The 12,992-nt window shown below is 44.8% G+C and overlaps 1 protein-coding gene across 1 annotated transcript in view; it reads left to right on the top strand.

Annotated features, from left to right (window-relative positions):
- STX8 (syntaxin 8) overlaps nucleotides 1–10,513 on the top strand; it is a 287,648-nt gene extending 277,135 nt beyond the window's left edge. Inside the window, exon 8 of the mRNA XM_082271484.1 lies at nucleotides 9,861–10,513. Within this exon, the coding sequence (XP_082127610.1) occupies nucleotides 9,861–9,925 (65 nt within the window). The 3' untranslated portion in view covers nucleotides 9,926–10,513. The remainder of the gene's footprint in view (nucleotides 1–9,860) is intronic.
- Nucleotides 10,514–12,992: the final 2,479 nt, after the last annotated feature.

Below are 12,992 nucleotides of genomic sequence, written 5' to 3'. Positions count from 1 at the left end.
CCACTCCTGCTGTGATTATACACAGTGGGAGCTGATCTGCAGGTACCACGGACCTGATGTCCACCAGCACCTGCCGACCATCCAGCATAAAGGCAGAACGGCGGTCTATGCAAACAAGGCAGATCGCCATTCTGTCTGGAGGGAAGACATGGATCCTGTGTCTCTGTAAATCAGTGATATGGATCCATGTCTTTCCATAGAAAAAGCCCCTCCCCCACAGTATACTAAAACACTGGCTAGGAACACAGGTAACCCTTTGATCGCCCCTGATGTTTAACCCCTTCCCAGCCAGGAAGTCATTAGTACAGTAAAGCAGTGGTGGCTGGTGCTCCATGGGCCGGGGGGTGGCGGCAGACGGACCACAGCATATCCTCCTCCGGACCACACCAGCTCCAGCCCACACACATAATACCCCCCCCTCCCCCGGTCGCTGGCTCACTCACCTCACTCACCTGGGCAGGCAGCAGCGGCCTCCCCCTCAGTCTCCTCCGTGGGCTTCCCCTGCGTCTCCTCCCTCCTCCTCCTCCTTGGCCAATAGCATGGCTTCTTCTTTCGGCCAATCACGAAACGGGTCTCAGGACCCGCTTCCTGATTGGCCAAGAGGAGAATCGGTGTGGCAATAGCGAATATTCATTCGCTATTGTCACGCAACTGGATGGGCTCAGGGCGCAGTGCTCTGTGCCCCGAGCCCACCCTTTTTTAAAGCCTATTAGAGTCTCTGGCTCTAATCACATGCTTCAAAAAAAAAAAACCCCATTGGAATCCATGCGTCCGGCGCCCTGCATGTAGATTAGGTGGCCGGATGCATGGATGGGGGGTGGCGGCGACCCTGCGCTCCCAATGGACGGGCTGCCACTGCAGTAAAGGAACAGAAATAACTTCTTTCTTTAGTACAGTGACAGTGCATATTTTAAGCACTGACCACTGTATTAGTGTCACTGGTCCCCAAAAAGTGTCAGTGTCCGACTGTCCATCGCAATACCGCAGTCCCACTATAAGTTGCTGATCTCTGCTATTATTAGTAAAAAAAATGTAAAAAAAAAATAGAAGCTATAACTTTTGTGCAAACCAATCAATATGCGCTTAATTTAATTTTTTTTTTTTTTTTTTTTTACAAAAATATGTCGCAGGATACATTTTGGCCTAAATTGATGAAGAAATTCGATTTTTTTTAATTTTTTTTATTGGATGTTTGATAGCAGAAATTAAAAAATATTGTTTTTTTGTTTTTTTAAATCGTTGCTCTGTTTTTTTGTAGCGCAAAAGAAAAAAAAAAACAACTAATACCACCAAAAGAAAGCTCTATTTGTGGGAAAAAAAGGACACACATTTTATTTGTGTACAGTGTCGCAGGCCCGCGCAATTGTCAGGTAAAATAACGCAGTGCTGTATCACAAAAAATGGCCTGGTCAGGAAGGGGGGTAAATCCGGAGGTTAAAAGATAACCCTTGGATTAATAACCAATAACAGCACTAAAAACAAAAAAAAATAAATTAATATTTCTGTCATAGTACGTGATTCTGCACTGCATGCGCCATCCAAAACCAAACTTTTTTTTTTTTTTTTTTACCTGCACTCATTGGTGTTCCAGCATCACGAAGTAATAATTTCCCAGAGGCCGCGGTATATTGGCCGTGGAATTGTGGTAACAGAGCGCGTAATTACAGCAGGACAGGGAGCGCGGCTGGGCCAGGGAATGCCGCTGCGTCATAGAAGGAGTTATGGCTCATCACAAATATCTCGATTAATAATGTAAAACTTGCCGTTCCCGCCACCTGCCTGGCCAGACTGGATCCACTTTTTGGCCCTTTGCCCTCTGCAATCGTTACAATTAACCGACATGAAATAAAATTCTTCTCTTCTCTGCTGCGAAGAAATAAAAATTAAAAAATGACAAATGAATTCTTACATAGTTACATAGTTACATAGTAGGTGAGGTTGAATAAAGACAATAATCCATCCAGTTCAACCTGTGTAGGTGTGTGTGGCTGTAATCATCTCACATACCCCTGAATGTTCTGATCCTTGAGATGTAAGTCTAAGAGTCTTTTGAAAGCCACCATACTACCCGCAGAAACCACCTCTTGTGGTAGAGAATTCCACAATCTTGTAGCCCTAACAGTAAAGAACCCCCTGTGTTGCCTGAGGTTAAAACGCTATTATTAGTAAAAAAAATGTAAAAAAAAAAATAGAAGCTATATTTTGTTTTTTCTTTGGCTGACTCGGTTTCAAAAACAAGAGTGAGGCTTATAGGCTTAGAACTGCCGGTGTGTACACCCAAAATCTATTTCTCAATATGTTTGGCCTTATTTCTCACGGGGGGGGGGAGGTTTACTAAAACTGGAGCACACAGAATCTGGTGCAGTTGTGCATGGCAGCCAATCAGCTTCTATCTTCGGTTTGTTCAATTAACCACTTCTGGGCCGGAAGGATTTGCCCCATTAATGACCAGGCCATTTTCGATTTGTCTCTGCATTACTTTAACTGACAATTGCGCGGTCATGCGACGCTGTACCCAAATAAAATTGATCTTTTTTACCCACAAATAGAGATTTCTTTTGGTGGTATTTGATCACCTCTGCGATTTTTATTTTTTGCAGTATAAACAAAAACAAAAGAGCGACAATTCTGAAAAAAAAAAAAACAATTATTTTTCACTTTCTGCTATATAACATTCATAAAAGAAAAAATCAAAATAAAATTTTTTCATCATTTTAGGCCAATTTGTATTCTGCTACATATTTTTAGTAAAAAAAAATCCCAATAAACATATTTTGATTGGTTTGCGCAAAAGTTATCATGTCTACAAACTAGGGGATGTAATTTTTATTTTTTTTTATTTTTTATTTACTAGCAATGGCGGCGATCTGCGATTTTTAGCGGGACTGCGACATTGCGGCGGAAAGATTGGACCCCTAACTGACATTTTTGACATTTTTTGGGGGACATCACTACAGTAATCAGTGCTAAAAATATGCACTGCCACTGTACTAATGACACTGGCAGGGAAGGGGGTTATCTCAGGGGCGATCAAAGGGTTAGGTTCGGGGAGTATTTTCTAACTGTATGGGGAAGGGACTTGTGGAATTATAAAGGAGGAACCTTTATGGTCCATAAAGATATGGATGAGTGAGTTTGGGGTGGAGGAACTTGACTGGCCTGCACAGAGTCCTGGCCTCAACCCAATAGAACACCTTTGGGGTGAATTAGTGCAGAGACTGTGAGCCAGGCCTTCTTGTCCAACATCAATGCCTGACCTCACAAATGCTCTTCTGGAAGAATGGTGAAACATTCCCATAGACACTCCTAAACCTTGTGGACAGCCTTCCCACAAGAGTAGATCAGTGATGGAAAACCTTGGCACCCCAGATGTTTTGGAGCTACATTTCCCATGATGCTCAACTACATTGCAGAGTGCATGAGCTTAATGGGAAATGTAGTTCCAAAACATCTGGGGTGCCAAGGTTCCCCATCACTGCCATAGACACTCCTAAACCTTGTGGACAGCCTTCCCAGAAGAGTTGAAGCTGTTATAGCTGCAAAGGGTGGAGCCAACTCAATATTGAACCCTACGGACTAAGACTGGGATGCCATTAAAGTTCATGTGTGTGTAAAGGCCGGCGTCCCAATACTTTTGGTAATATAGTTTATGTACCACCCCCCCGCTGGACACTCCCACCAGCCATGATCCATGATCTGCCTGTAAACCATAGAGAAGCAGAGACCCAGTGATGATGTCACTTCATCGAAGATAAATTTAAAAAAGTTTTATTTAATTAGCAGATTAATGAGGGGTGAAAGGAGGAGCCAGGCAAGGAAAAATATTGTAAGCTCTAAAGAGCGGGGCCTTCTGATCCCTACTGTATTAAAGTGTATTGTATCTGTATTGTCTACCCTCAAGTTGTAAAGCGCTGCGTAAACTGTCGGCGCTATATAAATCCTATATAATAATAATAATAATAAGCAAGTTAAACTTCATTAGTGATCATTTTATTTCTGTTTGTGACCCCCATTGGGGAGATTTTCCTCCACTTCTGTCCCTTCAGCACCCATTCTACAAATGGGAGGTGTGGGAGGAACGGTCATCATCTGGACTGGAATGGGCATTGTTGATTAGTCGTGTCCGACTCTTCGTGACCTCATGGACCATCGCGCGCCAGGCTTTCATGTCCTCCACTGCCTCCCGGAGTTTGCTTAACTTCATCTTCATTGTTTCGATGATGCTATCGATCCATCTTGTTTTCTGTCGTCCTCCTCTCCTTTTTCCTCCCATGATTCCCAGCATCAGTGTATTCTCCAATGAGTCCTCTCTTCACATTAGGTGGCCAAAGTATTCGAGTTTCTTTTGAAAGGGTTTTGGTGCCTCAGGCCAAAAGGTAATTGGGACTTTATGGGCTTATAGCAAGATTTATTTATAATAATATATAATAAAAAGATTCTTATTTATTAGATAAAGACACAGGAAGAATTATTTACACACAGTGGTGGTGTGTTGGGTTGTAGACCCATTTGTGAAAGTGAATAAGTTTAGAAGTTGGTGACAAGGTGATATGGTGACTTTGGAATATTGCTCTCTGCTGTTCCGTGCTTGAAGGCCAGCTTGGAAATGTGCAGAGAAGGAATATCCTGAATTCCAACGCGTTTCGGCTTTTATATACAGAAATGCCCTTTGTCAAGGATGGTTGACCATATCTGTAATCGTAATAAACACGGTCAAAAAATATGCATGCCAAAGGGGTAGAATCCCATTGTTGCATAGTTTTAGAAATGGGTTATTCACTTTCACAAATGGTTCTATAACCCAACACACCACCACTGTGTGTAAATAATTCTTCCTGTGTCTTTACCTAATAAATAAGAATCTTTTTATTATATATTATAAACAGGGCTTTTTTCAGCGGGAACGCGGGGAAACGCAGTTCCGGCACCTCCAATGGGTGCTGGAGGATCTAATGGTGCTGGCTGCTGGGAGATCTATTGTTGCTGGGGGGGATCTATTGTTGCTGGTGGAGGATCTTTTGATAGGGTTAATTATTGCTAAAAGGAATCTACTGTTTAGGGAGGGGTCTACTGTTGCTGGCTGCTAGAGAGTCTATTGATGCTGGCTGCTGGGAGATCTTTTGCTGCTTCTGGGGGGGTCTATTGCTGCTGGGGGGTGTCTATTGATGCTGGATCTATTTTATTGCTTTTCTTGTTATCATAACCTAATTCTATACATTCCAATACAGAATTATACTTGGCTCAATTATACTTGGCTCTATATTCTCTAAAAGTGGCTGTACTGGAAGCTGGGTAGGAAGTGGAACCAATGGTCAGTGCTCGTAGGTTGGAAGGGGTGGAACCAAGGGTTAGTGCTCATAAGTTGGAAGGGGTGGAACCAAGGGTTAGTGCTCATAGGTTGGAAGGGGTGGAACCAAGGGTTAGTGCTCGTAGGTTGGAAGGGGTGGAACCAAGGGTTAGTGCTCGTAGGTTGGAAGGGGTGGAACCAAGGGTTAGTGCTTGTAGGTTGGAAGGGGTGGAACCAATGGTCAGTGCTCATAGGTTGGAAGGGGTGGAACCAAGGGTTAGTGCTCGTAGGTTGGAAGGGGTGGAACCAAGGGTTAGTGCTTGTAGGTTGGAAGGGGTGGAACCAAGGGTTAGTGCTTGTAGGTTGGAAGGGGTGGAACCAAGGGTTAGTGCTCGTAGGTTGGAAGGGGTGGAACCAAGGGTTAGTGCTCGTAGGTTGGAAGGGGTGGAACCAAGGGTTAGTGCTCGTAGGTTGGAAGGGGTGGAACCAAGGGTTAGTGCTCGTAGGTTGGAAGGGGTGGAACCAAGGGTTAGTGCTCGTAGGTTGGAAGGGGTGGAACCAAGGGTTAGTGCTCGTAGGTTGGAAGGGGTGGAACCAATGGTCAGTGCTCGTAGGTTGGAAGGGGTGGAACCAAGGGTTAGTGCTCGTAGGTTGGAAGGGGTGGAACCAAGGGTTAGTGCTCGTAGGTTGGAAGGGGTGGAACCAATGGTCAGTGCTCGTAGGTTGGAAGGGGTGGAACCAAGGGTTAGTTCTCGGAGGTGGGTAGGGGGCGGAGACACAAAGTAACTTAAAAGGTGGAGTTCCTGCACCTATTCTCTGAGAAAAAAAGCCCTGATTATAAATAAGTCTCGCTATAAGCCCATAAAGTCCCAATTACCTTTTGGCCTGAGGCACCAAAACCCTTTCAAAACATTCACATACATGGGATTTTGGCCAAACCAACTCTCTAGGTTCTGAGAATCGCAACCCCCTACAAGTATTTGAGTTTCAGCTTCAGGATCTGTCCTTCCAGAGAATATTCAGGATTGACTGGTTGGATCTTCTTGCCCTCCAAGGGACTTCCAACCCCATAGTTCAAAAGCATCAATTCTTCGGCGTTCAGCCTTCCTTATGGTCCAACTTTATCAATAAAAACGCTGCCAGAGGTTCTGATCCTTCACCTCTCTACCAGCAAGGTCAGGTGTAGAGGCCTCATAGTTTGTTCACGAAAGATTTACAATTAAAAAATAATTTGCTTTTATCTGAAAAAAATGATGGTCAGCGGCTCTAAGGCACAACATGGTGGACAGGGAGCGATCTGTGCTACAAAGCCAGGACATGGCTGCATTCCCCGAATTTCTGAAGGCATCCAGGAGAGTGAAATCAGAAGGTCAGCTTGACCAAGGAACATTTCTCCGCGATTATTGCTGCATCCTCGCCCCTTACTGATAAATGCTTCACCCGCGGAAAAAGTTTGATAATCACTCAGATCTGTATTGACAGCAAATAAATTGCGGTAATGCGATTAAAGGCCTTCTGTGTATAGCTTATTATGTATGCAAAATTATTATTGTGCGCATTTCATTTCCAGGCAGAGCCACCTGCCTAAAGTGGACCCGTCAGTAAAGTTACACAATTCCATAAATACATTACTGATGTTGCAATATACAGCAGCAGTATCATTTTTCAAACAAGCGTCACCTATTATCATAAAACATCCTTCAGTCCTAGTCAGTGACTTTGCCTAGGCTAAGATAAAGTCATCACATAAAAACACACACAATGGAGGGCGCCATCTGGGTGCAGCTTTAAAACCTTTAACCACTTAAAGTGTTACTAAACACACAACAGTAAAATCAGTCTGTATATGCAGTAAAGCATGCTGGTTATACTCACTGTGCAACGTAAGGGGTTAATCCTCTGCATTGTGTAAAAAGGTGTTTGACACAGGGCCAATCAGAACTGTCCAGACAGAGGGTCAGGGGTCCTGCAGCCTCATAGGACAATCAGGGGAGAATGAACATTTCTCCTACAAGCTTTAACCAGACACTGATAGAAGTCACAAGACTGCTATATACTGTTGATGAGAAAAGGTATTTAGCAGTTTATATTGAATAAAATAATTGCATTTCCATGTTCTGTGTACTGTAGGAGATCATATATAGTGACTGCAGTGTCCTGGGGAGATCAGATATAGTGAATGCAGAGTCCTGGGGGGATCAGATATAGTGAATGCAGAGTCCTGGGGAGATCAGATATAGTGAATGCAGAGTCCTGGGGAGATCAAATATAGTGAATGCAGAGTCCTGGGGAGATGAGATATAGTGAATGCAGAGTCCTGGGGAGATCAGATATAGTGAATGCAGAGTCCTGGGGAGAGCAGATATAGTGAATGCAGAGCCCTGGGGAGGTCAGATATAGTGAATGCAGAGTCCTGGGGGGATCAGATATAGTGAATACAGAGTCCTGGGGAGGTCAGATATAGTGAATGCAGAGTCCTGGGGAGATCGGATATAGTGAATGTAGAGTCCTGAGGGGATCAGATATAGTGAATGCAAAGTCCTGGGGGGATCAGATATAGTGAATGCAGAGTCCTGGGGGGCGCAGATATAGTGAATGCAGAGTCCTGGGGGGATCAGATATAGTGAATGCAAAGTCCTGGGGGGCGCAGATATAGAGAATGCAGAGTCCTGGGGGGATCAGATATAGTGACTGCAGAGTCCTGGGGAGATCAGATATAGTGAATGCAGAGTCCTGGGGAGATCAGATATAGTGAATGCAGAGTCCTGGGGGGATCAGATATAGTGAATGCAGAGTCCTGGGGGGATCAGATATAGTGAATGCAGAGTCCTGGGGGGATCAGATATAGTGAATGCAGAGTCCTGGGGAGATCAGATAGAGTGAATGCAGAGTCCTGGGGAGATCAGATATAGTGAATGCAGAGTCCTGGGGAGATCAGATATAGTGAATGCAGAGTCCTGGGGGGATCAGATATAGTGAATGCAGAGTCCTGGGGAGATCAGATATAGTGAATGCAGAGTCCTGGGGAGATCAAATATAGTGAATGCAGAGTCCTGGGGAGATGAGATATAGTGAATGCAGAGTCCTGGGGAGATCAGATATAGTGAATGCAGAGTCCTGGGGAGATCAGATATAGTGAATGCAGAGTCCTGGGGAGAGCAGATATAGTGAATGCAGAGCCCTGGGGAGGTCAGATATAGTGAATGCAGAGTCCTGGGGGGATCAGATATAGTGAATGCAGAGTCCTGGGGAGGTCAGATATAGTGAATGCAGAGTCCTGGGGAGATCGGATATAGTGAATGTAGAGTCCTGAGGGGATCAGATATAGTGAATGCAAAGTCCTGGGGGGATCAGATATAGTGAATGCAGAGTCCTGGGGGGCGCAGATATAGTGAATGCAGAGTCCTGGGGGGATCAGATATAGTGAATGCAAAGTCCTGGGGGGCGCAGATATAGAGAATGCAGAGTCCTGGGGGGATCAGATATAGTGACTGCAGAGTCCTGGGGAGATCAGATATAGTGAATGCAGAGTCCTGGGGGGATCAGATATAGTGAATGCAGAGTCCTGGGGAGATCAGATATAGTGAATGCAGAGTCCTGGGGGGATCAGATATAGTGAATGCAGAGTCCTGGGGAGATCAGATAGAGTGAATGCAGAGTCCTGGGGAGATCAGATATAGTGAATGCAGAGTCCTGGGGAGAGCAGATATAGTGAATGCAGAGTCCTGGGGAGATCGGATATAGTGAATGCAGAGTCCTGGGGAGATCGGATATAGTGATGTGAGTTGCCAATTTGTTTTTATCAAAGTGAATATAACAGTAAATGCGGTTTTTGTTGAATTATCTTTAACCGAACGACAACTACATCGTGACTGGCCAGTTCTGGGAGGGCGTCATGTGACGCCCTCCTGTTATCAAGCCCACCACCCCCGTTGTAGCACACTCTATGATTGCACTGTTCTCAGATTGAAGTAAGAGCCAATCAGCAGCTCTCTACCACATGATCAGCTGTGTCCAATCACAGCTGATCACAGATGTAAACAGAAGCCGGTTATCAGCATTCCTTTTCTCATGCTGACCTATCAGTGCCCATCATTACCGCTTATCAGTGCAGCCTCATCAATGCCCATCTGTGTTGCCTATCAGTGCAGCTTATCAGTGAAGGGGAAAAAATTACCTGTTTGCAAAATTTTATGCCTAACTATGAAAGTTTTTTTTTTTTTTGCAACATTTTCAGGCTTTTTTCATTTATTTAGCAACAAATAAAAAAAAACCCAGTGATGATTGAATAACAAAAGAAAGCTCTATCTGTGAGAAAAAAATAATAAAAATTTCAATAAACAGAATTAAAAAAAAAAAAAAATAATAATTTGATATGGGTACAGTATTGCATGACCGCGCAATTGTCATTCAAATTGTGACAGCGCTGAAAGCAGAAAATTGGCCAGGGAAGGAAGGGGGTGAAAGTTCTCGCTGGGGAAATGGTTGAAGGGCTAATTCTTATCTTAGGGGTTTCTGCTTTTCAGATGAAGAATTACATTTACAATAATTCCAATTTGTTTTATTCCCGCAGCTATGTGGGTGCTCATCGTCCTCCTCCTCATCGCCATTGTGGTGGTGGCAGTTTGGCCGAAGTGACCAGCAAGACATAAGCGGTGAACCCCAGCGTCGGAGCGCGATGATGGCCATGACTTGCCAATTCCTCATCTACAACTACCGATCTCCTACCAATGGACCTTCAATGTATTCTAATCAACACATAACTGATTGGGTGTCTCCTGATTTATTTTTTTTTTTTTTTTATTGAGGCCTTTTGTTTTTCGCCACCTCACCCAACGCTTTGCATCCAGTCCTCTGTGTACGGACGCCATCTTGGAAGAAGCTGAAAGGGTTACGCCAAGATCCTCCTTTATTTCCCGAGCGGCTGCTCTGACTTAGTGCGTTCCAAAACAATATATACGAAGTGTATATAAATATCCGCAGACTCACCCGGGGCCGACGCCCATCCATTTTCAGACCTGCGTGACATCAAGTTACCCGAAACCAGCTGTTTTATACTCGCTAACGACCAAGTGGATATCTCAGCTCTATATTAAGCTTTTTTTGCAGAGGTGGGGGTCAAAAAAAAAATGGAAAATTTATAATAAAATTCAGAGAACATAAAAATACTGGAGAACATCTGAGTCCCCCTCCTGGGCCCTTCACAGGTGTGTGGTTCGAAACAAAACTTTCAATATTTTGCCAAATTTTTGAAAAAAAATAAATGATATATTTTTTTGGAAAGACGTGAGCATAGATCGGGACATCGGACTTTTTTAAAGGAGAACAAGACAAAACCGCCGACTTTCTATAAACTGTCACACTACGCAAAGGATTCTGGGGAAAAGTCACAGTTTTGAAGTTGAGGTTTGACACCCTCCCGTCACGAGGCAAACCTTTTCTGAGCCTCGGAGTCTACGATGTCACAAGAACAGAGCGTACCCGCCTGTCCAGGATTTCCTTTACTCCGCCGAGCAATTTGTAGGCGAGTGCTTTTCTCAGCCCTGTGAGTGGTTCCATATGGGACGCACGTATCGGGCAAATTACAAGCATCCATACAGGTTTCTCAACAATCTTCAGCTGACACATCTGACACGGTGAAATGAAAAGCCTGCTGGATTTCTAAAGGCGAAAAAAAAAATTGGTGAAAGAAATGTTATAATAGAAGTGTTTTAAGATGTAGGCAGAATTATGGGCTGGAGTGCACACCGGATACTACATACAATAAAAGTAACTCACGCTATGAACCTTGTCGGTATTTTGTAATAAGGTTTCTTAGATCGAAATTGTTAACTGCCTCGTTGCCTCTTGTGTTTCGGGGGATTTTTTTGTCCTCTCTCTCATTCTTTATTTTTCTTTGTGTTCAAGATTTTCCACAAGCTGCCCATCGATCCTTTTTTTCTTTTTTTTTTTTTTTTATTCTTTATTTTTCTTTTTTTTTTCTTTACTTATTTTTCCAAATACAATAAAAAAAGAATTAACAACAAATATGTCTATATTCAAACAATCGTATACAAAAATCCTATTTCCCCCTCCTTCCCTCAGCCCCCCCCTCCCCTCCATCCTCACCCCCCTCCCCTCCATCCTCACCCACCCTCCCCTCCATCCTTACCCACCCTCCCCTCCATAATCCCCCCCCCCTCCCCTGCATTCTCCTCCCCCCTCCCCTCCATCCTCCTCCCCTCCATCCTCCTCCCCCCCTCCCCTCCATCCTCCTCCCCCCCTCCCCTCCATCCTCACCGCCCCTCCATCCTTACCCCCCTCCCCTCCATCCTCACCCCCCTCACCACCCCTCCCCTCCATCCTTACCCACCCTCCCCTCCATCCTCACCCCCCTCCCCTCCATCCTCACCCCCCTCCATCCTTACCCCCCCTCCATCCTTACCCTCCTCCCCTCCATCCTCCTCCCCTCCATCCTCACCCCCCTCCCCTCCCCCCTCTCCCCTCCCCCCTCTCCCCTCCATCCTCCTCCTCTCCATCCTCCTTCCCCCTCCCCTCCATCCTCATCCCCCCTCCCCTCCATCCTCCTTCCCCCCTCCCCTCCATCCTCATCCCCCCTCCCCTCCATCCTCCACCCCCCTCCCCTCCATCCTCACCCTCCTCCCCTCCATCCTCGTCCCCCTCCCCTCCATCCTCTCCATCCTCACCCCCCCTCCCCTCCATCCTCCTTTGCTCACCCCCATTAGGTGTCATAATAGTATTGGAGAACCTCTATGACAAACAATAAACAAAGAGGTGAGACTTCAAAGTCATGGTTTTCTTCAGAGATGCTCACATATATATTTACATAGATGTTCTAAAATGCAAAACACAGTAATGAGTACAAAGTATATAAATATAGAAAAAGTACACATATGCAATATATTGGAGTATGATATGCCCCATTAGATGAAACTGACCAGACTCGAGTGGGACGCTCCACATACCAGATTAGCCCAAGAAATGTTTTAGAACCAATGAGTGAAAAAATGTCTGCGTTGACCTAAAGGTGAGGGTGGGGTGAATTGGAACACCGATTGTGAGCCAGATCTTCTCATTCAACATCAGTACCTGACCTCATCATCTTTGGGATAAATTGGAACACCGATGGCTACACAGATCTCATCCAACAACAATACTAGACCCCAAACCTACTGAACACCTTTGGAGGGAACTGAGATGCCACCTGTGAGCCAAATCTACATGTTCAACTTCACCTCAGACACACTCCAAAATCTTGAGGAAAGCCTTTCCAGAAGAGTGGAGGCTGTTGTAGCCACAAAGGAGACCCAAACTCCCTTGTGAATGGGTTCGGTATGAGATTTTCAGCAAGCTCACATGATGGTCAGGTGTCCACAAGCCTTTGGCTATATAGTGTAGCAGACTTGGGTTACATGAACAATTAAGCTGGGTTTAAAGCTCAGCTCCAGCCACAACTTAAATAATTTTCATTTGTAGGTATGGTGGAGGACGTTAAAAACCTCTGTCATGGTTGGTATATTGTCTACCTCCTATTGGAGAGACTCCCCCTTGTTTTCCTTTACCATACAGGAAGAGAAACAATCTTCTTAGCAAAAGGCACAGGCAGCCGCTAAACTCTGTAAACCTTGACAGACATTCTAAACTTACCCCAAACTGAAAACATTTACAGTATATTGCGGTCTGTGCACTTATAGGAGATATTGAT

The sequence above is a fragment of the Pelophylax lessonae genome, assembly GCF_965119305.1.
Source record: "Pelophylax lessonae genome assembly, chromosome: 11".
NCBI lineage: Eukaryota > Metazoa > Chordata > Amphibia > Anura > Ranidae > Pelophylax > Pelophylax lessonae.
This window is presented reverse-complemented; position numbering and strand designations above follow the sequence as displayed.